We start from the raw sequence: 25,552 nt of genomic DNA, 5'->3' as shown, positions 1-25,552 counted from the left end.
TGCTCTTATAATGTTTTATTTTATTTCCCAAGTGTAATTACAAACGGTATCGGTACAAGATACATTATTTCATAATCTAGTATGTAATTAGATATTTAGATATGTGATTTTACTAACCCCGACGGGACATTTAAATCCATTTTCAGTTTAATATTTTTTTATATGTACATATATACTATAATTATATATAACAATAACATTACAGTCCTGGATATAAAAGTATTGTGATGTAAAGTTCAAGAAAAGTAGGAGACACAAACTTTCAACTTTTCATACATATTAAAAGTAGTGTTCATTTCAGGGATCGGAACCGGTTTTTTGCAAAAACATCGAAATAACCATATATTTCGGTTTATTTTATACTCAAAATGTAGGACTCAGTTGTGTTTTTAGATAACGACTTCGTATTATTAGATTGCCCGATTAGGAATGAAATAATTAACAAAGAACGAAAAAATACCGTTTTCGTTCTCATACAAAAAATACCGGTTTCCGATCCCTGGTTAATTTACTTTAAATGTCGGGTATTTTGTATTAAAAATTACCTAATGATTATCTTAATATTTACGAACACTAGATTTGGTAACTTTAGTTAAGGCACAGCAGGTTGCACCGTTTGGTTAGTATAATTTTATTTATAAAACAAGACTTAAAGAAACAAAGAACGTTAGTTTAGTACACAAACAATATTAAAAGAAGAAGAAGGATTTTGGTGGAAAATAAGCTAATATTCATACTTATTATACCTATAGGTTCTTATATTATGCTAAATGCTAAAAGGCTAAAACATTAGGCAGCACCAACTTTATCGTTTGTCTAACTTTAATGCCCTGACACATTTACTCAATACATGACATCAGAAAAATAATATATATATCTAGGAGTAGGTAATAACTAAGTACCTACTATTAAGTACTTAGTACTTAATAATAATACTTAGTCTTGATATCCAAGGTAGTTCCAATATTATTTGTACAAATATCTATGTAGGTGTGTGTCAAATGACGTTAATCCTCAGAATACTGGCTGGCTACAAATACAACATTATGGCAACTACTCCTTGCGTAGTTTTCACAACGCGACTACAGTTAAAACTAACTTAACAGCTCCAAAAGTCTTTCTATCTAGATAGTTACTTTGTAATACCAATAGATTGGGTTGGCTCAATTTCTGGGTGGCAGGTACTCTCTGTTGGGTGTCTGTGGGTAGTTGTCATTGGAGGGACCCTGTGGTCTCCCGGTGTTTCCCCCGGTGGGGAAGCTCGGACCAGTGGGTGCCCCCGAGGGATACCCTTGGAAGGTTCCACTAGAAGAGCCAGGGTAACCCGACGGAGTTTGCGATCCTGGGTAGGATGACGTGGGTCCCTGCGGACTGCTAGAGCCTGGGAAACCAGAAGATGGACCCGTGCTCCCGGGATGAGAGGACGAAGGGCCTTGTGGTCCAGAACTACCAGGGTATGTCGTCGAAGGCCCTTGCGGGGTACCAGGAAAGGACGAGGAAGGCCTTTGAGGAGTGCTGGCTGGGTAGGATGGTGTGCCCTGCGGAGCGTTGCCTCCGGGATAAGAAGATGAAGGACCTTGAGGGATACTGCTTCCCGGATAAGATGATGAAGGACCTTGAGGGGTGTTGCCTCCAGGGTAAGATGAGGAAGGACCTTGAGTACCAATGCTACCGGGGTACGAAGCTGAGGGACCTTGGGGAGCGTAGTCTTGTTGAGCAGAACCGGGTCTTGGGGATTCTTGGTAGAGATTGGCGTTCAACTCGTATAGACCAGGAGCAGAGTTGCAGTCGAACTGATTCCACCAAACGCAGACGAAGACTTGCTGCGAGAAAATGGTTCCGTTGGGGCAGAGGAAATCATAGGTTCTGTTGTTGGCACACACGTGGAAGACTTGGCAGCGGGCCTCGACATCGGCGTAGTACCCTGGATAAGCCTGAGCATCGCATCTGAAGGACGTCTGAGGGATCTCGGTAAGGATGGGGTAGTCCCTGTCCGGTTCACCGGGGATAGCAGAGTAGTCTCCACCTTCGTAGGCGCCAGTGTCGGAGCCGAAACCGGTTCCAGACGGTCCCGCGCCGGGCTGTCCCGGCTGTGGCCCAGATGGGAAAGTGGGCTGAAATCCGGCACCACCTTGCGATCCGGACTGCCCAGGTTGTCCTGGTCGTTGGCTAGAGCCTGGAAATCCTTGACTAGGGCCAGAAGGGTAGCTTGGAGATCCAGAAGGGAAACCCGGGGTAGAGCCACCTGCAGTGCTGGGGTATTCGTCACGCTGAGGTCCACTAGGGGAAGATGGCGCAGTCGGAGAGCTGGGGTAGCCGCCAGAGGTCCCACCGGTTCCAGGGAAACCGGGTCGGTTCGACGTAGTGCCTGGTCCAAACGGTTGGTTCGGTTTGTTGTATTCGTAGCCGTTCTGGGCTAATGTAACAGCCAGTAACGCTGGAACAAGAAAAAATAGATTTAAGCACAATAGGTTCATTCAATTCACAGTCTAGGTTCAATGGGCCGGTAAAAAGACACGTTTTGTCGGGAGATAAAGCAAATCTTTCCATCTAGCAGGAGACAATGTAATACATAATGTTATTTAAGAATGTATGGGGTCATGTGCAAAGTCATAAGATGGTAATCTTAGAAAATTATACGCGTTAGACATTTTTTACATGAAAGACTGAATTGAGTGTTACTGCAGACGTATATTTACATTGTATGATTGCTGAGATTATTAACATTTGATGATTAATAAATGCTTGAGGTCTAAATATTTTTACCTATAAAGCCTACATTTGACTTCGTCTTCGGCTGAAAAGAATGTTGATGATGATTGATAAAAATAATCCTATGTCCTTCCTCGGGCCTCAAATTATCTCCATACCAAATTGCATCTTAAATCTGTTCAGCGGGTAACAGTCAGACAGACAAACGCACAGACGAATTACTCATGCATTTCTAATATCAGCAGATATTTTGCATTCTCTATTCATTAATTTAGTGCACACAACAATGTGCTTGTGCGAACTTAACATTGCTAAAACTCTGCGTTTTGATAAAGCCCGTGTGCGTTTAAAACATGTGTACTTCATTAAGAACACTGCACTATCATCTCAACATGTACCTCATTAACATTTTTGAGCAAAGCCTTGATCTAAAAATATTAAAATTAAACGGTTTGCTACCCAGTACTCTCACAATTAAAGCTATTGTCATAATCTCCCACGAATTAGTCGTCGCCTTACAATGAATTTCGGGATCGCACGTTTTTGTCGACACCTTAAGTTTAATATGGCCATTGTGCTTAATGTAACAATAAGATCGTCTGCATATTTGTCTAATATAGTTGTTTAATTGCTTCCGCTCGTATATTGTCCATAATACCCAAGTTTTATTATATAAATAGCCCGTATCTTTTACCATTACGCTAAAGCATGAGTACATGATAATGATATGATAGTAATAGGTACGTTATGTATCGTGTTAGACAATTATTAAATAAAACTACACATTAAATATTAAGTACGGTTAAGTAATAAAACTTCAGGCCTCTCTTTGGATAACAGAAAGATCATAACATAATCATAATCACTTACTTCCGTGTTTTTATCTGACCAATTTAGGGTTAATCTCATTATTAAGTATCATTATGAAGTACAAATATTGAAAAACTGACAACTGGCCTACTGCCTACTTATTATCTGAAGGCACAGTTTTATTCTGTACCCCTAGTGTAAATAAATTCGATTTCGAAATGTGACGTACGCGTTTGCATTTAGTCTCATTTTGTATGTGATTTAGAAAGAGCGCGCCAAGCGGGACGTTTTGGAAACTCAAAATCCTATACAAAATTAGACTTAGTAACGCAAACGCGTTCGTCACGTTATGATGTCGATTAAATTTACACTAGGGGTACTGATTATGTATCTTCATTCACGATTGTTTTACTTTGTACTAGTTCGTGTCTTTCCTGTAGACTTGCCCACAGAAGTGACCTTTTTCTAAAATCTGTTTGACCCATACATGAAGATCTGCCTGGAATGAATTCAAATTTTTGGCAATCGTGATGCTGCACGGATGGTTGGAATTATAGATTTGATTCATGTCATACAAACTGTAGGGACGTTTCGTAGAATAATGTTAGATAATTAATTTATTTTACAGGTAAATTAAATACGTCTCTGTAACTCATGTCTAATCCAAGCGAGATTGTTTCTCAGACGCATGATTTTTACACCACCGACCTCGACAAGCACGTGTACTGCACCAGCAGACAAACAATATTCAATCAAAAGTACCTTAACATATAGTTCAAATTCCTTTGCCACTTAATCTTGGACAATAGCATCTGACTGTAGAGATTTTAAGATAATCAACCATAAAGTAATGAATATAGAGTTGAGTATCGCTTTGTTTCTAAGTGTTCTCTGGACAATAGAATGAGGGAGATGGCATCGCGTGAGACTGTTTCGCAAATGTCGGAAAATTGCCGAAGCTGCGGGGAACCAGCTCATCGTTAATTGTACTAACGATACAGCCTGATAAGCTCCAATTTGCCGCATTCAATTATCAGCCCAATCCAATATTGCTTAAGTACATATGTTGAAAAAAAAAAAATTAGAGGACTTTTGCCGTTTGATTCTTTATCAATTGTTATTTTGATGCACTTCACTATGAAACCTAATTAACAATAATTAAAGTTCAATATAGTTATATAGTACAAAATACCATTTTTGATTTAAATCTAAATAAAAACTAGTGTGTGACTTTTGACTTTATGTTTTTGGCCTTGAATACTCGTACTGTGTTATGCTAATTAAAAAGTAACAAGAACTTATACACGAAAAATAAAAGGCGCTATAATTTTGATTCCCACCAATCCTCTGACCTAGATTTCGTAAAGAGGCGTTTATGAAAATTTGCATTTACCTGGTTGGAGCTGTCCAAATTACTCCAAATAAAGAAATGCCGATGGCGGACGCTTATTCAGGCATTTACCTGCATTACCAAATAAGTATAGTACCTATCGTTTATTGTGATGCCTCTTTGTATCTAAAATTAAATCTAAGTGGATAAAAAGTTAGGTAACTAGCTAATTTACACATTGTATGGAAATACCTATTTTGCAGAATACAAGTAGATCGCTTAATTTGGCCAAAACAAAATGGGTAAGTTCTTTATCTAGCAAATGATTCTATTAACTGATAGGATCAGACGATGGTAGTTTCGTGTGCGCAAATGAAACAGTTTTCAGTGAAGCAACACTCATTATTGTGCGTGTATAGGTAGATCTGGTTTCAGTGGGTTTACTTCCCTTGCTACTTGGCCTTTGTTTGAGGAGTGCTCAAAGGTAATGCAGCTCCTGCATTAAATGCATATGGTAATGAGTTAGTATATATTTACATAATTATATTATTACAATTTCCACATTACCTGTATTTATTATCCTTATGCACATCACTTAAGTTCATCTCCAAAGTGAACGAAAAATAGGTATCGCGAAATAAAATAGGTGCCTTTGTGAAGAAAAAGTAGCTTTTTCCATGGACAAATAATACTTATGTAGAATCTTTATTGTTGCTTATTTTGGGACAGTCAACACAGATCGACCCAAACTATCCCATTTCTCCCATCCCTAACTAAGCAAACCTTGTCTTCTACTGTCTGTGGGAACTTGGTGACGATGTGGTGACGATACACTAGGGCCGCTTGCGCGTTCCAGGATTAGCCAATTAACTCGGAGTTAACCGAGTATAGGTACAGACCGAGAGGGTTAAACTGTACTGTTGGCTAAACCTGGAACGCGCAAGCGGCCCTTACATACTTAGGTATACGCGATATATCCGTACCGAAACTCGAACTCCGGAGCTTTGCAGTTAGGGTCACTGCCGGATTTTAAGTTTATTGTAAGATAACATGCAATATAGATGTAGCCAGATAAACGGTGTTTAGTTTGCAATTCGGATCGGCCTCACTCACGTGACAGCAATTTGCGAGTAACGTGAAGCTGGGAGCGATTGTTGATTGCCGCGTTCCCAGCTTGGGAAACTTTGACATTGGCGATTGTGCAATGTCGCGATAATGATAAATTATACTGACGGGATTCAAAACTGAGGAAAAATAAACTAGAATCCGTGCATACTGATAGCGTTTAGATAAAAATTTGGCAATATGCGAAGCTGGGAGCGATCTACTGATGGCCGCGTTCTCTTATTAACATTGCTAGTTGTGCAATATGTATACCGATAATGACAAATTACTACGCAAATCCATTCAAAACCGCTGAAGCCAGCTAAAGTCCGTATATGAATGAATTGACACAGTTTGGCAACCTCACATTTCTATTGAATAATCACATCTTAATCTTGTGTTTTTTTTTGCAATTTTTATTATGTACCTACTAACTTTGATTATACACGCGCAGCACATTACAGCACAGCCGTAATAATTATTATATTTAAGACGGATGAGCCTGAACGATTTTGACATGCCCTTGACGAGGAACAATTTGTCAAATTGACCTCCTCGCGTGTCTTACACAGATCTTCATTACCGCAAGCCACTAAGTGCGTTATTACAATAATTCTCTAAGGGTTTCTTCCTTCATCGCAGGATAATAATCCGTAACTTGATATTAAAATATGAGTTATCATCATATAAATGTTATCTGAGATTTTGAATACTGTAAAAGGTGGAAATGGCACTAGTGAATACAAAGGACGCATGGAGTCATTGGATACGGCTCTTTGGTGCTGCAACTATGGTTCTCCAAGACAACCAAAATATTAAACCACTTAGGACTTAGACCACTCGAACCAAGTTTTATGGCAGAGATTCCTAAAACTTAAGGCAATCAATGCGATGATGACTGACTTTTAGCACGTAAAACGACAACATAAAATGTTAGAATTCATCATAAAATCAGAAGACACTATATCAAATGGCGATTAAGTAATGCGATATATGTTCTTCTATATTCAATATGTTATAAAAATGTAGTATACACTTCACGCTTCTATTGTTTATATCATTTTGAACAATTAAACCACCTATGTATTCAATTATGTGTAAGCGTAATTAATTGTTTTACTATCTCACCATTGTGAAAGGGTCATCATTGGTCGTTTTGCCATTGTTTATACTGTTATACTCCACATAGTTCGCACATCGGGTCGAGGTCAAAGCCAAACTACTAACACCATAATTAAAATGGGTGTTAATGTTAACAGTTAATACCCATACAACACGGGGACGAGTTGAGAAATACGAGTATAATGATCGATATCGAGATAGTCAATTACCTAAAGGTACGATTGCAATATTAAGATCATTCGACGAACGTGCTAAGGTAGTGATTTTCACCGATTTCTTACAATCTTGTCGGTGACGAAATATAACTTAAGTGTGAATCTTTAACAACTTCAATGGTTTCTATCAGGAAGATCTAAAGGTGGTTTTGGTTTGGCAAAGTATAATGATTCTAGCTCAGGGCACAGGAGATATGTTATTTAGTTTCTTAACGCCTAGAATGCCGGTTTGGAAAATCATTAAAATTAATAAGATGACTTGAATTATTGGAGTAGGTCTTGTGAAGGATGATACCTGTAATAGTACCTAGCATTGCAAATTTTAGTAGATATGTAGGTACGTTATCTATAACCTAATAACTATTCATTAGGTTTTAGAGAATTTTGTAAGACTTAAAGATTTGTGCAATTTACTTAATTTACTTTCCCGAAATAATTGAGAATGGTGCATTAAATATATTTGACAGGTGATCAATTTTATTGGTGTTAAGTAGGTAAGGTAATAATCTAACCAATCATTGGCAAACACACGATGAAATAGGGTAAAATCACTTATATTGTAGGAAAAATTCAGTTTATATACTTCAGATAGTATGGGGAAACGTTCCACGTTAGAAACAAACCACCGCCACCACGCGAAAACTGCGTATATAATAAAAGGCTTAAGTATATTTGGTATTAAATAAACGTACACCATTTTAAATTATCACGCTGAAGGCGTCTCGTGCTGAATCGTCACGAAATAGTACAACGAAACTAGGAAGCCAGACTTCCAACACCGCAAGCTTAATTTTGTAGTTGGCAACTAACCAGGCCTGATTTCGTATGTCTATTCATTGGGATATAAAGATCAGTTTTAATTGGATGCTGCGGTTATGAGCAGCAAGGGTTTGGTTTCAAGACTTTCAAGTCGTACCTTGATAACGTGCGAAGATGTTCTGCCGCTACAGTTTATGTCATTGTTGTGTAAGTTAGATTTTGCAAATGCTGTGCAATGAGAAACGCGATTGGGCTGGGAATATGTGCGATGAGTTTCACGTAATATATGCGTTATAATTAGACATGTTTCTTATCTTTATGATTATCATATCTACTATATCAGAGATGTACGATTTCCTTTTCAAGTCAATTGGTACACAGAATTTAAAAATAAAAATGTACAGGCCCGTAAAAACGATCCAACGGGGAAATGCAGCAAGCGTCCTGGGGACGATGCCCCAGACAACTCTAGGTTTTATAGACGAAAACTAATAATGTATATTTATACTATTATTCAATAAATTTAACGACCGTAAATTAGATTAATATCCACAAAAGTTCGCAATATGGTCTCTTGCAAAAATTCTCTGATTTTGAAAAACAAATGTGATTGTTTTCTTTAAATTGGATTAAGTTGAAAGTTTAAGAATTTAGGAAGTAAAATTGCACCCAAGTAGGCTGCATTACAATGTCCAAATCCAAACATCAAGTTAACTGTATATTTAGGGACTGATCGTGTGCAGTACAAATTATTATGAAACTCGGCAGTTCAGAAGTGCAGAACGTCATGTTATTTGTTGCTGCTCAAATTGGTCACGAGGATGAAGCCTGCTTGTAAATTGTGCGAAATTGTACATAATTGGGTGATTAAATATTTACCTTTATAATTTAGTGAATAACAACAAACATATTAGTAGCATAGTAGAATATTGCTAAAGGAACCTAAGCGCATGGATTATTCCTATCTATTATTCCTCAATATAGGGTACTTTTTTTTGCGTTTGCAATTTTTTTTGTAAATTATGTATATACCAACTTTGTTACAACTTGCTTCCCTTCTAGCCGATTCCAAAATGAGGTTCTCTATTCAGTTGTATGTTTTTTGTTAAAACTACAAGACACTGACTCCTACGATGCATCGATGTATTTCATGTTTTGTACTTCTCTAACACAATGATAAATGCGGTATGTTTGTATGCCACTAGTTTAAACGATAAAAGAAACATCTATTTATTGCAATAGGTAGGTAAGGTAAACCTACTCCTCAACATGCTAATGCCCGATATTTGACATGACACCCTGCTATCACCTATATTGACAATCACTAAGTTTAAAGATGACATATACAGGGGTAGTGATAAGCACTCGGAAGCACATCTTGAACTAGGTACTTCATGTCTCTGAAGGTAACAATGACGGAAATGATGTTTATTATTTTAAAGAATAATATCCCGCCATTATCTATGAATAAGATGTTATAATAAGACGTTGCTAATTTTGATTTGATAGGGCTTACTTCCTTTACCAGTTCTTAGACTATTGTACAACTCTACACAACCTGTTTGACTAAAAGTATTGTTAAAAATTAATACAGTGTAACATAAATTGTTTTGTACTTGATGAGGACAAACGCGCAAAGCTTAACGCAGATGTCGCTGCAATCGTTTATAATTATCATCCAAAGCAACATAGTTATAGTCTGTCAAGCCTATTCCGTCGGTAGAACAAAGCGGCATATTTAAAAAATATCGGCGCGAAGGGTTATCATCCCATAGAAAATTTGAAATTTTTTCTACTAATTAAGTTGTTTAACCGGTTATAAACCATAGACTACATGCTTTTTTTTGTTCCCAGACAAGGCAATCATTATAAATCTGTGGGTTGTTGCCCTCGTTAGACCTAGTATACTACTAGGTAACAGAAATAATAGTACTAGTATATAATAGTAATAGTAATAGTATAGTAGTACTAGTATAACAGAAATAAGTAAAATTATAAAGTTACTATAATTTTAGCAATAAAGACCCAGAGAAGTACCTATTTCCCGTCGTGCATAATAATGGATTCACGATCCAAAAGTCTAAATGTATTTTCTTAATGGTTTTTATCCGTTCCTAAACTCCAAATTGGCCCTAATGACTAACTGGACATTGTTCGATGACCTTTAAAACAATCAAGTGAAAACCAATTATTGGGACTGTTCTGACATTTTGGAATAACAGTCGTACCGTTTATGTTAAAATTTGGAATCTTGAAACCCAAAGATACCTTGTTAAGTATACTTTAAGTACCTATTTAATTGCTAAATGTAAAGAAGGTGCAAGTGCACTAAAGAAGGCCCATCGTTATTTAAGTTTTTCATTTCTATTATATTATTAAGCAGTTTTGTCTATGGTACTAGCGAAGGACGCAAAATTTGGACCCTTTCCCTCTTATATAAATTACATTTTGAAAGTAGGCAAGTTTAAGAACCGGGCCTTCTTGGCGCAGACAGGTGCCTTACGTGCAGTATTTTGCACTTAAGATTGCCAAATAAATAATTCTAATTTTAATTCGCTTATATAACTATCACATTTTAGAGCTGTCTGTTTATGTAAGATATATAGATAGGTAGTTGTACGAACTAAAAGTTTTGCTTTATAAGACATAAGGATGTCAGAAAGTATGCAAAATTGAACCTTATTACTTTGAGACAAAGTTCAAAATCACGTGCGAAATATATTTCCTCTGCCTTATAAAAACTTAATAAACACATAGGTCATGTAATTTATGCTCTTCCATGGCTATATGGTTTTCGATTAATCTACGAGAGATTAGGTGGAAAACTTTGGATGTCGGAATCTTAATGGAAACTATGCCATGCGATACCCATGTAACCCAAGTCACCGGGTTAAATTTTACATCACTCACTGATTAAATTCCTTTAGAGAAAATATATGATCAATCAGAAGAAAAAGTCTCAGAAAAAAATTTGGGCTGCGTTCTAACGTGACATGTCTTGGCAACAAAAATGCTCATTTGAATCAATTTAATTCAAAATCGTCAATTGCTAATGACAGAGGATTAATAAAGGTTTGAAAATTCTAATTCTTGTGGATTCTGATCACTCACAAAAATGCTCCATATTGATTAGGTCTAACTAGGTATGTTTTTTATTTGAAGTTCCTTTATTTTGTGTTTGATAGATTGCGTGATTTTCAAAGGGACTGATTTAATTCTATGTTTTTCGCATTCAGTGATTTCATTTCTCATACATCTTTCGTAATTTTCAGGAAGCGTTCCCAAGACGCGTTGCACGCTTACCAGATACCGTAGCTTATTGAGGTCGCAAAACTATATTCATTAATCAGCTTCGGATTACCCATCGCACGGCGCTCGTATATAATCAGCAATGGGACGGAGCGGTCGCAACCGTTGCACTACGGGTTAATAATATTGACGTAGCGTTTCGTGGCTACAATTCCCATCGTGCGGAGAAAACGCTCAGGAAAACTAGTGTAGTATGGGTTTACATACACCTAGTAATTCCGGGTCTCGAATTCATTTTGTTTTATGAACCTAAAAAGTACTACTACCGAATATCGGTAAATAACAGGTTACTTAATACAATTTTAGTGGTAGCTATGCTGGATTGATATAAAGTTTTAATTTGAAAAGTGCTTATTCTGATAGTCATGTTTTCGTTTTTAATTTTTTGATTGATTACACCAAGATTTAATTTTATGCGAATTAAAATGCTGCCATGATTTTAGTTCGATTTATAAATTTAATTTAAAAAAACAGAGAAAAACACAGTTTAAAATTATATAATTATGGCTATGAGAAGAAATCTTGTGTCTATAAAATTACTCAGTACCAGTTCTTTTAGCCTAGATCATATTTCTTATGGGAGTAAGGCAAATCTATTAAACATATAGCGCTTATCTACAATAGAACATTAAAACGATACCTAATTAGATAAATTACACGCATGCATTGTTCAGCTCCAGTCAATCTAGTGTTGCTAATTGATTTTAGTTAGGTACAGTATTATTTCTCAAATATATCACTGACCCCGATAATTTCGCGACAGAAATTAATATAATTATGGAAGTATATTATGTATAATAATTTTTCTTTTTTTCTTTATGACATAAATACTTATAGTAAATATACAGTGCAACCGGCTTTAAGCACATAATTCCAATTCCGTAATCTTCTAGTACTAATACTTAACCTAAAACGCTTCATTGTCGAAGCAATGAGCCGTGGATTATATGAAGGTTAATATACCTACTTATTTGCTTTAAACTTCTAGCAAGTATTTAAAGATTCAAAATAATGTTTAGCGTTGTATTCTAAAGTGCGTATTATAAATAATGTACTTTTTCTTACATAACCAATTTATTTGTAGTTGAATGATTTATATATGATTTGATTTTAGGGTAGGTTTATGGAACATGGATCGTATGATGGCGTCTCAAGGTAATATGCATTTATTTTAAAGATGAGACAAAATCGGTGCTTTTTCCACAAACGCCTCTCGAACTACGAACTTCACAAAGTCTTATTTCCATGCCACCATTCATGCAGTAAGCTAACAATTCGTGAACCTTATCGCAATTACATAAGATCTACAAATGGTCAAACAAGAATGTTTTGCTAGTACAAGTCTTCTAATGATATAAGCCTTTTTGTGTTTAGGCGGCGGCATTGCGAGATGCAGGAGAGTTGGTAATCGTAACGATGGGTGATGTGTGGCCCGCAGGCTGTAGGCCAGATTCCATACGGTAGGCAAGATGTGTAATATAAAACTTCTGTATTTTATAACTTTTAGAAACGAGCGAACAGAAGCCTTTTGACAAGCTGCATGGAAGGTCTGTTAACAACACCTACGTCTACGTGTCAAGATAACTTCGCTGTAATACTTATTCGAAACATCGCTTAATTTTTTTAAATCATTTATATTTCACGCAACTAACTTCATCCTATTGTTTTCCTGTACCATAAAAGCTTAACCCCCTTATTCATAAACGTGTGCTAAAGTTGACAAGCCGGTAACAATCGTTTGTCCCTTTCCATCATACCAATGAAAATGAAAATGAAAATGAAAATGATTTTATTTCATAATACGTCGGAAAGGGACAAACGATTGTTAGCGGCTTGTCAACTTTAGCATACGTTTATGAATACGGGGGTAAGACTTTAGATAGGTAGGTACAGAAAACATTAATACCAACTCATGCCGCGTTTGCAGTTTGCACGCTTGCAAGAGTTAAATACTGTATTACTGAGCAAATCGGGGCTCCTTATAAGCGGTATTAATTCTAGGTCAGAATATAATATATATACACATACTGTAGGCCCTAAATCTTCTATCACTCCAGAATATTTATTTTGGTGGTCTCCTATAAATAATAAAGAATCTATTTACGCGGGATCACAATTCTTATTAGAGATTAAATTTTATTTTATAATTTTTGACACGTGCACGTGTAATCTATAGCTAGAAAGATATACAACATCACTCGACCGGTTTTGTTTATTTGATAGAAGATACATAAAAATATGACAGAGTGGTCAGTAACAAGACAACCATAAAACTACTAAAAGTGTTTTGACCCGTGTAGAATCTTCGCATCTTTGTAATCAAGATAAATCCTCCTAGCAAATGGTTTTCTAACAAAAAGAAACATTTAATTAAAAAGTATTGCTTAGCACTTTATCGACGTGTCTCATAATTGGTTTGAGAAAGCGACAGTTCTGAGAATACCCACCCACGGCATCAAACTATCAAAATATTTCATTCGGACGGGATTATACGTCATGCGCTGCATTACGAATCTCTTGGTTAGACAACAACTCTGTAATTTTTTATATAACGTATTATACGAGTTATTGGAAACCTCTAACACTGAGCTTTATTAAATTAGCCTACATTATTTCATTTAAAAAAATCTTTGAATGTTTATACCCCTTGTCAGTGGGGCGACACTACTCCTTTCGGCTTTTCCCGGCTGCGTTCGGCTCAGCATTGCCCCGAGCAATTATAAGGGTTGGCACAACTTGACGTCCTATACGTGCACGACCACAGATAAGAGAATAACTTGAATTTTGACAACCCTGAATGGTCGAAAGGGATAGTGTCATAAATTAGAAAGAGACAGCATATTTCGTCCTTTAATCGCGGTCAAACTTCGGTTTTGTAGGAAGTGTCATTTCTATACGGTAGTATTATTATTTATTCTGTGCCCTCGTATCGAATGATGGTCCCTATGACAGTTACTTCAGAAAGTCTTTTTTAATTGGGTTTACGTTAAAAATAATTGAAGAAATATGTTTATACCGTATTATTTCTAAATAAATTAATGTGCTAAATTTCCAAGAAATGTCTACAAATATTTCACGTGACAGTTACTCAATAAAAAATGAACTGTCATATTTTGAGAGCATTATTGGACGTGATTTGTAAAATGTAAAAGTCACGTGTCATGCGTAAGTCACTGTGTTGTCGCTCTTTGACCCAGCTGTCATTACGGGTAATCTAGACAAGATTATTGACATGATTCGTGTGCTCAAATAATTGATATTGCTTTCCCATCCTCGCATCCTCGGTCCATAAGGAAATCAATTCCTTTTATTGACTTTTCTCTAATAAAATTAGTTGGCACAGATAACACAAAGCAAATAAGGTCAGTTAATTCCATATATAATTTTTAGTTTGTGTGTTTCCATGTACATTTATTCTGAGATTATGCAATAATGAGAATCTGTATTGTATTGTGTATTGTTATTTGTTTGACAAGGGGGCAAAGTTGTTGTTTAATAGCTCGTGCTAATATTGATACCCGAGCAAGCGAAAGATTCCAAAATTGAAATTGGTTTGAACTATAGGCTAGGCCTACATTTAGTAAGAACCAGTTAAAATCGTAATTCGTTCAAATTTATTTTGATTGTGATGTGTGTGGATGTGGTTTTACATCAGCAGCGCGTCAGGTTCAGGTGAACTCAACCATGTCGTTTAACCTAGGATACCTTACCTATCTCAATAAAAATAGCCGTACGAGTATAATAAGTTATGATGACAAACATTAATTGCTTACTAATGAGCCAGCAAGAAGTAGGTATACTCGTATGTCATTAAGAAGAGTAATAAAATAATTACAAATCATAGAGATAAAAAAATGTCTCACGAGTAATAACATTGTATGTATGACTATTGTAACATAGGTAGTAGTGTAGCGATAACATTTGACAAAATGAAATAGTCGTAAAAAAATTGAGGCCAAAACGTCTGGCAACATTCAGACAACGTTAAATGATTAAGCCCGTCACAGACGGAGCGATGATATGTATTAATGTACCGTAAGATACCGACCGATATCTTATTGTATAGCTAAGCACCACACACGCCAACGATACCTAAATATATATCGCTGACTGTCTACCACCTACATTGTGAGAGAGACGAAATATACCTAAATATATCGTAATATATTGAGCTATCTATAAGATGCCTTCCTGTAAGATATCGTAAGATGCCAATTACAAAAAATATATTATAGCTTGTGTGTGGACTCTGTCAAATGGTACGTAAAATATATCATAAGATAGCAATCTTTTGGTATATTATCGCTTCGCCTGTGGCGGGCTTAATATGAAGTCGCGATTACTCAGTGAAACAAAAAATCAGATAGGTATTTTGTTTTTTTATAAATAATTCTGCTAATTACATGTAATGCGAAAGTAACAGGCGTGTCTGGGGTTACGGTTATTTTGATCAACGACCTGCGTCGACACTAATTACTCTCAGTTAAGTAACATGATTAATTATTCAAATTATATGCGAATCTCTCTGTTAAAATTTGAGCCAGGATATGCTCATCTAGCACAATTATACAATGCAAAAAGTAATAAAACTATTATTATGTTAAAAGTGGTAATAAACGTTTCCATCTTATTTGGTTAGATATTCTGATTACCTCTGCAACATTAACTTTTTGGGTTGTGCTAGTGTTTTAGTGTTAGCCGGCAATACCGCGTCATAAACACATACACTTGCAAGCAAAGAAAGCACTTCACATGTTCAGTCCCTCAGCTCAGTTAATTTTCCATTATATATGCAGAATCCTATTCCTATCCTAAAAATACTGTGCAATCTCGATAATCCGGCACTTGATGGTCCATACCCAGTAATCCGGTATTAAAATTGTGCTATGTGCGCTTACATTATCGCACTTTGTCTTTATAAATGGCTAAGTTACAGATAACAGTAAAATTTTCTTTCAAATTAGTATTTTATAAAATATATTTCTACCACATACTAATGAACATATCACAATGAGGTATATGCAGATTTCATCTAACTTCCAGTAACCCGAATTTTCCAGTAACCCAGCTCTTGTGTACGCTTATTGTTCCTTAGCTCCTTGCTCTCGAGTGCAGACATATCGTGTTACTCTAATGTGCTCGTATATTGTGCATATATACATAGGTACTCGCAATCTGTCACAATATTCAAAATCAAGAGCGTGAGTTTAGTGTTATTAAGTACAACAAGGCAATATAGGTACGCTATTGGATCCAATTGTTTAATCATTTGTACACTGTTTTTTTTTATAGCCGAACTCATAGAGTAAGTAATTCATAAATCTTGTTTAATATCAACTATGTAACATGAACTATATCGCAAGCCCCATTTTTTTTTGTGTAAGTAGTAACAAAATTGTTGTTACTATTATGCAAACATTTCTTTCAGCGATAACTAGTAGGTACAAACTTGAGCATGTCATAGAATTTTTTGTCTTATCTAAAGTACCTCCATAATTGTAGGCCGCGATTAATCTGGTCAAGCGTGAAGCTTGATTGACATGATTGAAACTGATCTTGTAATTAATACCGCTATTCCACCAATACAGCTTTAAGCAGTACGTTGATCAGTATAAATCTTATACCTATGGTGCGACAAATTTTTAGTGGGACCTCATATCGATCCAGTATGGAATTTATAACCACAATCAACAGAGGTCAATTAAGATTTTCTTTTTTCAGAATGATTAAGTAAACTACGTCAGAGAAAATTACTAAACTTGGTCCTAAATATTAAGTCTAATAGGTACTCCCTTTTCTATAGAAAATTTAATTTGGTCCATTGGTCTGGATAAAAACCGAGTTTATGCATTAAATTCATAAAAAGTCTAACGGTAATTAAATATAATTTATTAAATTACTTATATTTATTTTATTCGAAGTTACTTTACTGTCTACTATTGTTTTATTGATGATAGCGTTTAAACAATGGAATTAGACTTACAAAAAAACTTTCATCTTAAGATTCTTAAGTAGCTTGGTTTTTAAGGAATCTGTCAATGTCAATTGTCAGATTTGTTAAATATGGCATTGTGGTAGGCTTTCGCAACGAGTTTTTAATAGGCTTATTATGTAGACTGGGGTTTATTAAGTAAGAGTAAATTAGTAGGCAAGTACTTACCAATAAAAGTTGACAAACGTAGCATCATGTTGGTGCTGCTTCACAAAGCTTAAGCTATACCTGAAAACAAATTCAGGAGGTAAGTAAAATACATTCAACATTGGTTTGCTACGGACTGCCGTGCTACGCCAAAATAAAAAGACGCAAGTTTGTAGTTGAGCTTATCGGGTGGGGGGGGGGGGAGGGGGGGCTAGCCAAGATAACATTAAAAGACGTTAATTGAAACATTTTTATTTTTGTACGAGTACGAGATGTACGAGTGTTATCTTGGTTAGACCCTCAGGATTCCTGAGTCAGGAATCGTTTTTTTACGACTTTGGCTCTACTATAGGTTGTTTCATTGTTACAATTTTGAACATATGCCTGTTTGTGATGACTCTGTGATAGGTACTTAGTTTATCGAAGACTTGAATCTCCAAGGGGAACACGTTGTGCGTTAGCGACCCGGTAAAGTTTATGAGAAATCACTGTGTTGAAGATATATACCAAATATTGACGTTACGTTACCCCTAAGAGACGTTTGAGAAATAAGGCGAAAATTACATATTATGAGACCATTAATTTTATTTCGGTATAGCCCTAGGTCATTATAATTGTATACATTAAACTCTGAGAATCAGTCCGTTTGGATCCTCTCATACACTTTATGTAACTATGTGAACTAGATTAGAGAAAGTCTGGGTAGATGGACGAACGGACGGACGGGCGCTCCGGGCGGTCATGCGAGGAGTTAAGTTTAGGGTAGGTATAATTAATTATATGTTCATACTTGACACCGACTAATTCTGAGTAAGTACTGGTTCTTTCTTAAGCTGACGCTACGATGTGACAGTATGTTATATAGGAGTATAGTCGTTAGATTTGTAGCTAGCCCCCTACGGCTTATCCTTTGTCTATTGTTAACTAAAACGGCGCGTGCCACTTCCTGCAAAAATAAGGGTCGTATAATTCTAATTGGCACCTGAGCGTGGGCTAGTCCAACGCTCAAAAAACCAGTGTAGGTGTGCTCTTCGATAACGCGCATTTGTTAAACATATCGAGGACAATTTAGGCTGGTTCGGTAGCGTTCAACTCGCCGGCACTCAGTAACCGTATAGGGACCGCACAAGAAATCGCAAATTATTTTTCCATTTGTTCATTTTGAATCTTATTTCAATTACCATAGGAGTTGTAATTAAATAACCGGTTAAAGTGACCGGGCCCTTTTTTTTGCAGGTAGTGGCACGCGCCGTTTTAGTTAACAATGGACAAAGGATAAGCCGTTGGGGGCTAGCTACAAATCTAACAACTATTATACCTGGGTCGAACTTCTTTTCGTTGTCTTGTTTTGAACCACTCTGTTACACTTGTATTTCTGTATTTTATCAAATAAATAACGAGTGCTATTGCGTGTCGTATAGCTGTAGATTACATTTACCATGCGAAAAATTTAAAACTAAATTTAATTTCATACAAAAAGGTACGCTCCGTCACATTTTTTAGGGACAAAAAACAAGACACCGGTAAGAATTTTGACCTACCTACCAGAGTACTTACATTTCAAATTAAAAATATCTGACTCTTTAATTCGACCTTAATTACTTCCATTCAATTAAAATGAACCGAATCAGTCTATACTATGCAACCTTCTAAACTAAAAAATCAATAAGCCATATGAAGCTCCTAGTCTGATATTATCTTCTTCTTTTAAGTGTTTCCATAATGTTTCGTTCTCAGGAAAAGGGACCTTAGAGTCGTAGGCGCTTACGTTGCCAAGCGTCGAAGTAGTTTTTAAGATTTTAATAATAACGGCGTAAGCGGCTATCGCAGTAAGGCCTATTTTGCCTCAGCACGAGACATACTAAAGATGGTATAATGGTAGCTGATCTTTGACACGATGAGCGTGCGGGACTAATCGCGAGCAGTCGCTCAGTGTGTGGCACGAGTAATGAAACACGACTGCTATTTTCGTAACTTAGATAATATCGATATTCATGATGTACCTGTGTTATGAATGTAAAGAAGTAAATTTTTTTTGGCCGACTGGATGGTCTCTCGATTTATGAAATTTCTCATATAATGGCAGGAAAAATATGTAAATGCAGGGTGAAACACCCTGGATCGTGGATCAACGCTCATCGTGGATCAAACAGAGGCTAATAATGGGAGGGTCTCAGAAGACACCGAGTCAACGTTTTTTCAAACGAACTCAATTATCCTCTTGTCTGTACTGTATTATAAGGATCCTAAGCGAATTTTCAGTGATATTTTTGCGTTTTTTTCGCGAACGATTTTTTCTGTACAATCGAGGTTTGAACCCAAGATTTATGATAATCAGATATGATAAGTTTAAGCTCTTCATTCTATTAAAATTATATTATAACCTGGGCTATAACCGCGAAAATCGAAGTTCGTCAATTGCGGGCATTTTTCTCTGTCACTCTAATTATTAATTACGTTTTAGTGAGAGTAAAAGAGAAAGATCCCCGCAATTTGCGAATTTCAGTTTTCGCGGCAGGCCCCCTGACATTCGATGGTAAAGTTTAGAATTTTGAATTATTTGTACTGCGATTTCTGATATCAAGACAGAAACTGATATCAAGATTGCTTACTTATTACTGAATTTTATGAACGAAATGACATCTCATGAACTCTTATGTTCACCGCCATTCACCTACACGACATTAGAAGCACAAAAGTTAAATACTAGATAGGTACCTATATGTAATTTGCAGTGATGTACCAACATTATGTTGTATTGAACACTAATCACCTTCCATCCAGGCTGATCTAGGTCAAATATTCATGTAAACGATGCGTTTAAGCAAACAGTGCCGCGTGCATTTCCATATCAACTGGGGTCGGTAATGGATGCGTGACTGGGGTATCAGGAGGCCTAGCCAAAGATGCCAATCATTAGCGCTGCGACACCGAAACGCTATCTGTCTCTCTATCGCACTAAAAGCGATAGCGTTTCGTTGTCGTAGCGCAAATGATTGGCATCTTGGCTAGGCACCCTGGCTGCGTAGAAAAGATGTCAATCGTTAACGCTCCGTAGCGACGAAACGCAACTGTCTGTGTCGCACTAATATGGAAGAGTGATAGAGAGAGATAACTACGCTACGCTACGGAGTGTGAACAATTGGCATCTTGTCTACGCAACTTACGAATAGGACAGTGGCTGATTGGACAGCACGGTTTTTTAACGTAGTAACGTAGTGCTTTTTTAGACCGTGATACGGTTGCCAAAAAATATGAATAGGTAGCAAAATTTCTCTAGTACAGTCAGCATCCAAAGTAGCGGATCAAATAACGTTTCATTCTGTAACGGCTTAACAAAAAGTGATGTCTTTAACATAGAACAACTAAGACTGTAAAAGATATACTTTTGAGCGCGGATTTTAGAAATTTATCTATATTTGGAAAAGTTATCCGGAATATCAGATACTTTTGGTGCGTTGTTTCATCCGCTACTTTTGATGCTGACTGTACCTTCATTGATTGGAAACCCGATTAAACAACTTTCGCTCTATAGAAATAAATACGAACATAGGTGTGAAACGTACCATTAAGATTTTGTAACTATTTTTGCACAAAAGCTATTAATATGAAAATTATTTTTCAATGTGCGTAAGTGTTGATCAAAGTTAAGGATAACTAACGCTAGACCGGGCCGGGGCCAGTATGGAATATGGTTCGCTTTGATCTGTGATCGTTGGTGCTAGAAACATGCAATTTGGCATGGATACATAAATCATGCATGGCGATAGAACGGTAAAATAAAAACAACAAAAAGATTTTTTTAGGGTACCTCGCATACAAAATTATATTTTTTTAATTTTTTTTCCTTTGACCCAGTAGTGTAAGGTATCGCTGGACAGGTCTTTCAAAACGAATAAGGGTTTTCAAAAACTATTCTTAAGAGAGAATAAAATGTGCCCCTCCTCCCTCCCTCCCTCTAATTTATGAATCATGGATCTAAGAAATGAGAAAAAAAAACATTACTTAAATAAAAGCTTAGTAAATACTTTCAATGGAAACTATAGCGAACATGATCAATTCAGCCGTTTTTTGAGTTATTGCAAAAAATCTTCTCTTATTAGTAAAAAGGCACACAAAGCGCTGCGAAGGTACTCCCTTATGCTTGTAATGTAAATGATACTTATAACGTGTAATATCAGATTCTAATTAAAAAATATAATTTTTGAAGCGTAGTCCACTACTATTGATGCTGAGTGTACGAATATACCCGTATACGGCGGGAAGTTGATAACTCGAGATATAAAATTAAAGAAATTTGAACTTAAAATATAATTATATAAGGTTCAAATACCTTCAATTTTATATTTCGAGTTACCTATCAACTTCTTCCCGCCGTGTATGGATATAAGCCAAGTTCGTTCGTTAGGGCTATTCAATTTTCTTTTGTTTATAAATACAACGCAAACGCTTAAGCATATTATATACTTTGTATTTGTATGCTTTGTTCTTTCTTGGGTACTTGGGTAGGTATCATTTTATGGCTTAAGAAGAACGTTTAAAACCTGAACACATACATTTCATTTAACTAAAATTTGCGTACCTATAAAAGAAAAATAATTATTAACTTTAGGCGAAATATTAATGTCATAGAAAATTACGCATTTTTTAATTGCTCTTGGCTGTGATTTATATCATAGGGCGCCTCATAGTTCTAATTTTCCCTGTTATATAAATTTCTAAAATTGACGACTCTGCTTGAAAGTTTTTTTTTATGTTTTACTTGTAAATTTGTTACATAAGTCCAAACTAAAATTACCAGCAAAGCGAAAAATGTTTTGTCAACGTAATGTTTGGGCAACCCGTGACGTTCCCAAGGAAGTAATATAATGAGGAGAATATATTACCGCGCCGTGTGAAGAGCGTTATGACCGTTTTAATTGGGTTGAGATTATTCGCGAGATATGTGCGTCGTTGTAGATGATGCTGCGGACTGCAGTGTGGCGTCAATAATATACTCAAACACAACCAACATGTCCGTAGAGAATGGAGCGTAATTCAAATTTTCTAAATATAGGGTATATTTAGAAAATTTGAATTAGCACTTAATTTTTTTTTTTTCCTACTGACAAACTGACTGTGCCAAATTAAGTATGTATGTTGCGCTTAGCTCGCTTTTTACCTAACTTACGATGATGGGTGAAAAGCTGATGTTTTTTCAGTGTCGTAAAAAACATATAATATAAAAACTACCAACTGCGCTTCGCTTTGGTTAATATTTTGAATCAAGCCGGTTTAGATTTATGATGAAAACTTGCATATAAACGTAAACATCACTACTTATAAATCCCCCGCCGCATCTGTCTGTCTGTATGTTCGCGATAAACTAAAAAACTACTGAATGCATTTTCATAGGGTTTTCACCTACCAGTAGACTGATTCTTGAGGAAGGTTTAGGTGTATAATTTGTTAAGGTGCAAAGCCGGGGTGAGTCGCTAGTCTCAAATGAAGCCTTGATCGAAATTAGGCATAATTTTTATATATGAAGTTTTTTATTCTTGTAAATTGTTGATATACAATTAAATTAATTCCTATACAATTCTACCCTATATCTGATTGTTCAAGCCAGTATCGGTCAAGCCAGTTACAATTGTATTTTGATAAACAAACTTTATAAAAGTTACTGAAAAGCTTATTTTTATTGACTAAAAATTTAGTTCTCTGTGACTGTAAAATAGGCATCTGGTTACAGATTTAGATTCATGTTATTGATGAACTTCTGATGAGCTTATCATTGGGCTACTGGCTGAAGCGTTTAGATTTTACTATATTGCCAGCACATAAACTCACTTCTTAATATATTGTTTCAAGTTTTTAACCAGTAAGAATTTTGATAAATTCACTAAAAATAACCAAAATACACAAACATTTGTAAATATTTCTACTCCTGAAAACTTCACAACTTTCAGTTTCAGCATATTTAAGCTTCAACATTTTAAGATACAATATATCTAAATAACCAAAATATTTTCTTTTATAAAATCACTAAAATCCACATAAACCACTCGAACCCCAAAAAACACTTGTAAAAATTCGGTAAACTCACCGTGTGCGTACGGGCTAACGTCGCGTACTGTGCGGAATGGCGCTGGCGCACGCTTATATGCGCTTCGCCATGGCAACGCAGGGTGCGCGCACAGGGTCGCTAGAAGGCTCGAGGCTTTCCGCGAGGGAGGGTTTTAGAAGCCTCTTCTTGCCTGATGAGTCAGGCCATGAAGACACGAGGCTAGATAATGCTCTCGGTACTGTATTTGTATGGGGAGAACCGGGAATTCCAGTACGGAAGGAGGATTTTGGAAGATTTATTTGAGTTTTTTGGTGGACTAACTAGAGGTTCAAAAATTAAAGTAAGGATTCTTAAAGGGTTGGGCACATAATGTGACACAATAAAAGCCTTAGACGATGATAATTGATTTACTAGTAAGTAAGTTTTTGCCAACGATTAGCAGGCGTATTCTAATTTAAATTACAGGATATTAATTCGATCTGGATTAGCAATGGATTGGATCTGTCAGTGTCAAAAGTGACATTTCTTCAACCAAAAACGTCACTTTTGACACTGACAGATCTAATCTGATACAGATCAAATTCATATTCTATAATTAAAATTAGAATACGCCTGTAGGTATAAAATTAGTAACTTTTTTTGAAGTTCGTATGATAGGCTTATACTACACATTTTATTACTATCAGGCCTTCATGAACTATAATAGTAGGTACATTACGATACAAGTGCGAAAAATAGGAAATTCGAAACGAGTGGCGATAAATTAAAACACGACCGAAGGGAGTGTTTTAAATCGACACGAGTTGCGAATTACCTATTCGCACATGTATCGTACAACGTTTTACAGTACATATGGCCCTTTAAATATTCGGCACAGTAACGTAATATGCTAATTTTCGCACTAGTGCGGTAAAGTAGCACCATATGTACTGTAAATTAAGTAAAGTAAAGAGCCCTGTAATGGATGTGGCACCAATGACAATATGTAAACCACAAATTCTGTAAAATGAGTGAATTTAAAATCAATGTATAAACATTGGCACCATTTTAACATTAACAAGAGTCCGAGTCTTAGGAGTGACGTTTCATTAATTTATGTCTGTTTTAAAATGGCGCCATACTGATCATGACGGGACAAGAAAATCATACCTAATTTTAATTTGTTAATTATGTTAAGACCAATTGCAGTATCTTTCATTAAACATACGTAGTTAATTCAACTTTTACAAAGTTGTAATTTTTTTACAGGTAGGGGGGTGACCCCCCCACAATGAAATATGAAAAATACTCAATTTTTTTCTTATGTATATGTTTTTTCATTGGAGCCGTTATTGTAGAGCAGAAAAACTCTTGTAGTTGAGAATATTAAACAGCGGTTTTAATTACGTGATACAAGAAGTCGTGTATCTCCATACCATCGTATACACCAAAATCATAAAACACATTGTAGGTACAGTCAACCAATTTGAATCCTAGGCCACTATAGAACCTTTGTCGCTTTAACTGATCTATACATGACATGCATCACTCAATAAGCACTGTCGTAGAAGTCATTATGACATGGTTCTATAGTGGCCTAGGAATCAAATTGGTTGACCGTACCTGATAACATGGCATCTATTATTATAGAACGTAGCTGTTAAAATAGAAAAATGTGTAAGAGAAAGAGGCTACTCCGACACTTCTCACTGCGATAAACTTTTTACCTTAAACATAATTATTAAGTTTCTGGATGTCGTTGATGTCTTTTATATGGAAGGGTAAAAAAATATTTCACAATGGACGAAAAATCAACATAAAATCGCTTTTTCCTGCTCCTCTACTGTTATCTGTAATTTATGCATTCATTAACACGAATATAAGAACATACATAAAAGGTTTCAAGAAAAGTCTATATTGTCTATTCCTAATAACAGCACTTGTGCTTTTAATCGCTATAACGTTACTGCGATTAATGGCTACCAATCTAACAAAATCAAAACGAATACAGTTTTAAACTAAGTGCA

At 36.0% G+C, this 25,552-nt stretch overlaps 1 protein-coding gene across 1 annotated transcript; it reads right to left on the bottom strand.

Annotated features, from left to right (window-relative positions):
* On the bottom strand, positions 1–23,672 carry LOC133532377 (collagen alpha-1(III) chain-like). Its single transcript, XM_061870990.1, has 3 exons — positions 23,586–23,672; positions 17,522–17,581; positions 1–2,437 (listed from the first exon to the last, which is right to left on the bottom strand). The coding sequence occupies exons 2-3, from the start codon at positions 17,547–17,549 to the stop codon at positions 1,164–1,166; spliced, it is 1,302 nt and encodes a 433-aa protein (XP_061726974.1). The 5' UTR covers positions 17,550–17,581; positions 23,586–23,672; the 3' UTR covers positions 1–1,163.
* Between the last annotated feature and the right edge of the window lie 1,880 nt (positions 23,673–25,552).

Source organism: Cydia pomonella, chromosome 2, assembly GCF_033807575.1.
Source record: "Cydia pomonella isolate Wapato2018A chromosome 2, ilCydPomo1, whole genome shotgun sequence".
In the NCBI taxonomy this organism is placed as follows: Eukaryota; Metazoa; Arthropoda; class Insecta; order Lepidoptera; family Tortricidae; genus Cydia; species Cydia pomonella.
The sequence above is the reverse complement of the archived record's forward strand: the minus strand, read 5'-3'. Positions and strand labels throughout refer to the sequence as shown.